The 3,813-nt window shown below is 59.1% G+C and overlaps 1 protein-coding gene across 1 annotated transcript in view; it reads left to right on the top strand.

Annotated features, from left to right (window-relative positions):
- Nucleotides 1-3,813, top strand: part of GPR124 (G protein-coupled receptor 124) — a 30,389-nt gene that overhangs the window by 23,572 nt on the left and 3,004 nt on the right. The window contains exons 8-12 of the mRNA XM_009318626.1: nucleotides 29-156; nucleotides 2,129-2,249; nucleotides 2,438-2,583; nucleotides 2,763-2,852; nucleotides 3,145-3,805. Of these exons, the coding sequence (XP_009316901.1) occupies nucleotides 29-156; nucleotides 2,129-2,249; nucleotides 2,438-2,583; nucleotides 2,763-2,852; nucleotides 3,145-3,805 (1,146 nt within the window). The remainder of the gene's footprint in view (nucleotides 1-28; nucleotides 157-2,128; nucleotides 2,250-2,437; nucleotides 2,584-2,762; nucleotides 2,853-3,144; nucleotides 3,806-3,813) is intronic.

The raw sequence follows: 3,813 nt of genomic DNA, 5'->3' as shown, positions 1-3,813 counted from the left end.
GTCTGACGGGCTGTGCTCTGCTGTGCAGGAGCTGAGTGGTTTCCCCAGCGAGGCACGAGGCGCCGTGGAGGTGCTGCACCCGGCCATGTACACCTGCACGGCCGTGCTGCTGCTCTGCCTCTTCACCACCATCATCACCTACATCGTCAACCACGGGTGAGTGTCTTGGCGCCAGCCTTGGCCGTGGTGACGGTTGGAGGGGCTGTGCTCGGGTGGGCGTCTCTGTGGGCAGCTGGAGGAGCTCCCCAGGCACTGCCAGCATCCAGGAGGAAGGTGTGCAGGGATGGCCGTCCAGGGGATGGCCCTTCAGGAGATGGCCCTCTAGGACATGGCATTTAAGGGCACGGGCTTTCAGGAGATGACAGCCCTTCAGGAAAGTGCTGCCAGGCAAGTAGTGCTGCCACAGGAGCCCATCTTGGGGCAATGGCTGGATGTGTCCTGCCTTGATGGTGATGGGGGCCTTGGGCTGGTTGGCTGTGTCTTGTCCTGCAATGTGAGGCATGGAGGAGGTGAGTGAGACTTTGAGGGTGGATGTGAAGACCCCCTGAGACCTTGTTGGGTCAGAAATGGTGAGCAGCTCAGGGATGGGGTCCCGCCATACCTGGGGCCAACGAGCCCCCAGGCGAGGGGACAGTGGGGCAGTGGGCAGCAGAGTGGTGGCTGGACAGGAGCCGGGGGGGCCTTCCTTCTACAAAAGCAGTGCCCCATGGGCAACCGGCATGGAGTGAACAGGGCGCTTAGCAAAGGGCAGGAGCAGGGCCAGCCGTGCTGCCAGAGCCTCACCCCAGGCTGGTGCTGGGCCCCCTCCGGGGCCGAGGGCTCTCCACCGCTCCTCCATCACCCCTGTAAGGCAGCAGCAAGCAACGCTCGGCAGCAGGTCCTGCTCAGAGCCCCAGGTGCAGCGGGAGCCCCTCACTGCCCCACAGTTAACACCGAGCCCCCCTTCCACCCCCCACCAGGATGCAGGTCACTGCACGAGTCAGAGTGAGACCGCCTCAGCAGGCCACTTACCAAGAAGCTGCCTTCTTTAAAGCAAAAAGAACACAGAAATAGTTATATCTAACACTTAACGAGTACTTAATGAGATGCACATAAGGCCAAAGTAAGAGCCTCCTGCTGTAAGTGAAACAAGCACTAACGAAGCCAAGCAATGCTCTCGGTCCACATCTATTGCCCTGCTGGAAGAACCCAACAAGAACGATTATATCTAACACTTAACAAGCACTTAATGAGATACATGTGAGGCCAAACCATTCCTCTTGCTATAAGTGAAACAAACACTAACGAAGTCAAGCAACATTGTTAGCTAAATCTATTATCTGTTTCTCAGGAAGAACCCAGTAATAAGTATTATATCTAACAAGTATTTAACGAGATAAATACAAGGCCAAACTGTTCCCCTTACTATAAGTGGAACAAACACTAACAAAAAGTCAAGCAACACTATCAGTCCACATCTAGCTATCACCTATTTGGAAGAACCCGACAGTAATTATTATATCAAATACTTAACAGTACTTAATGAGATACATGTAAGGCCAAGCCATTCAATTTATGATAAGTGAAACCAGTATTAACAGTTAAAGCCAAGCAACACTATCAGTCCACATCTAACTACTACCCAGTTGGAAGAGCCCAATAGTAATTATTATATCTAACACTGAACAAGTACTTATTTAGATAAATATAAGGTCAAGCCATTCCTGTGGCTGTAAGTGAAGCAAACACCAGCAAAGCCGGGCAGCGCTATCAGCCCACATCTCCCGCTGGAAGCAATGACTGCTGCCCAGCCAGAGCCAGGAACAACCCAGAGCCAGGGCACCAGGAGAGCATCCCTTACCTCCAGCCCGGCTCCTGCCGTCCCCTTCTCCGCGTCCCAGCACCGGTGGCTCCCTGCTGACAGCCCTGTGATGGGCACGTTGCCACATGCATGCTCTTACGTGTATGGCTTCTTTATCAGCCACGCTCCGTTGCCTGGCCAGGGACAGGCCGTGTCGGAGCATCCCTCCAGAGCAGCAGAGGCAGGATTTGTGCTGGCAGGAGCTGTGGCTCTCTCACATGCTGCAAATAACTGTCCTGCTCACGGCCAGGCAGGAGCTCATGGGGGCCTGCTGTGCCTGTCTTCCAGTACCATTCTCATCCCGCGGAAGGGCTGGCACATGCTGCTTAACCTCTGCTTCCACATCGCCATGACGGCCGCTGTCTTCGCGGGAGGCATCACCCTCACCGGCTACCTGATCGTCCAAGCGGTAGGTACCAGCGGAGAGGGGACGGCCACCGCGTGCTGCCACTGCCCGGGGCTGCTCTGCGAACAGCAAGTCTGGGCAGCCCAGCATGGTGAGGTTTTGCTCTGTTGGGACCTGCAGGATGGTGACCGGAGGGGACGCAGCCATGTCCGCAGCACTCCCCCTTCCCGACCATCACCTCTCTCCCACAGGTCGGCATCATCTTGCACTACTCCTCCCTCTCCACCCTGCTGTGGATGGCGGTGAAAGCCAGAGTGCTCTACAAGGAGGCGACCTGGAAGGCGCCGCGGCAGCCAGACGGGGACGCGTCCCAGCCGGCCCCCAGACCCATGCTACGGTATTAACAGCCCTTCCCCTCGTGCCGCCCTGCAGGGGAGCAGAGAGCTGCGGGAGCTTCCCCTGCCCCACGTCCAGAGGCTGGGGGCGGGGGTTACCCGCCTCGCCCGCCCACAGCCGTGCCGTGCTCTCTCGAGGGCTCGCTCCGGGTGTGCGGTGACACCGTCCCCCCCTGTGCAGGTTCTATCTGATCGCCGGCGGGATCCCCCTCATCATCTGTGGGATCACGGCAGCCGTCAACATCCACAACTACCATGACAACAACCCCTAGTAAGTGTCCCTGCTCAACCATGCCTTCCTCCCCAAACGGGTGGCCTCCCTCTGCCGGGGCAGGGGAACCGGCAGCACCGGGAATCCCGGCAAGCTTGGGAAAGGCCGGTGAGCTTTTTCCCAAGAGCTATCCATATATTGGGAAAAAAAAACCCAGCCAGGCAGCCAGCATGCCTCTGCAGAGCCTGTGCCATCGAGGCAGGGGTGCTGAGCATCACAGTACCACAACACGTGGCTGCCGGCTGTGCAGGCACCCAGGTCTGCTCATCAAAGCCCCTTTCCTCCTGTACAGCTGCTGGCTGGTGTGGCGGCCCAGCCTGGGGGCTTTCTACGTCCCCGTGGCTTTCATCTTGCTTGTCACCTGGATTTACTTCCTCTGCGCTGGGCTCAGCCTCCAGTGCCGACCGGCACACCAGAAAGATGTCCCTGAGCCGCTGGAGCCACCGCCACGGCTGGGGGGTGCCAGCGACCTCCTGACGGACTCTGGGTCCATCTCGGTCACGCTGAACTCAGGGCCGCCCTGCCCCGAGGCGGACGGAGTCTACTCTCTGCAGGTGCAATTCTGGGCGCTGGTGACCACCCACACCTTGTACATCGCCCTGTGGACATTCGGTGCCATGGCCGTCTCCCAGCGCCGGTACCTGAACATCATCTTCACCTGCCTCTATGGCATCACCGCCGTGGCGCTGGGACTCTTCATCTTCATCCACCACTGCGTCCGGCGCCAGGACGTCCTCAACTCCTGGTTCTCCTGCTGCCCCTCCTACAGGAACGCACTGCCCATGCAGGCGTACGTCCACCCCGGGCTGGCACCGGAGGACGGCTCGCAGGTCTTCATCGGCTGTGACCCGGAGGTGGCTCGCTCTGGTGCCTCCTCCTCCTCCTCGCCCAGCAGCGCCGGCTCGGCGGGGGGCCGCCGCAAGCTCACCAATCTGCCGGGAGCCCCCAGCCAGGCCGACAA

This window comes from Pygoscelis adeliae, unplaced genomic scaffold (assembly GCF_000699105.1).
Source record: "Pygoscelis adeliae isolate BGI_AS28 unplaced genomic scaffold, ASM69910v1 Scaffold52, whole genome shotgun sequence".
In the NCBI taxonomy this organism is placed as follows: Eukaryota; Metazoa; Chordata; class Aves; order Sphenisciformes; family Spheniscidae; genus Pygoscelis; species Pygoscelis adeliae.
The sequence above is the reverse complement of the archived record's forward strand: the minus strand, read 5'-3'. Positions and strand labels throughout refer to the sequence as shown.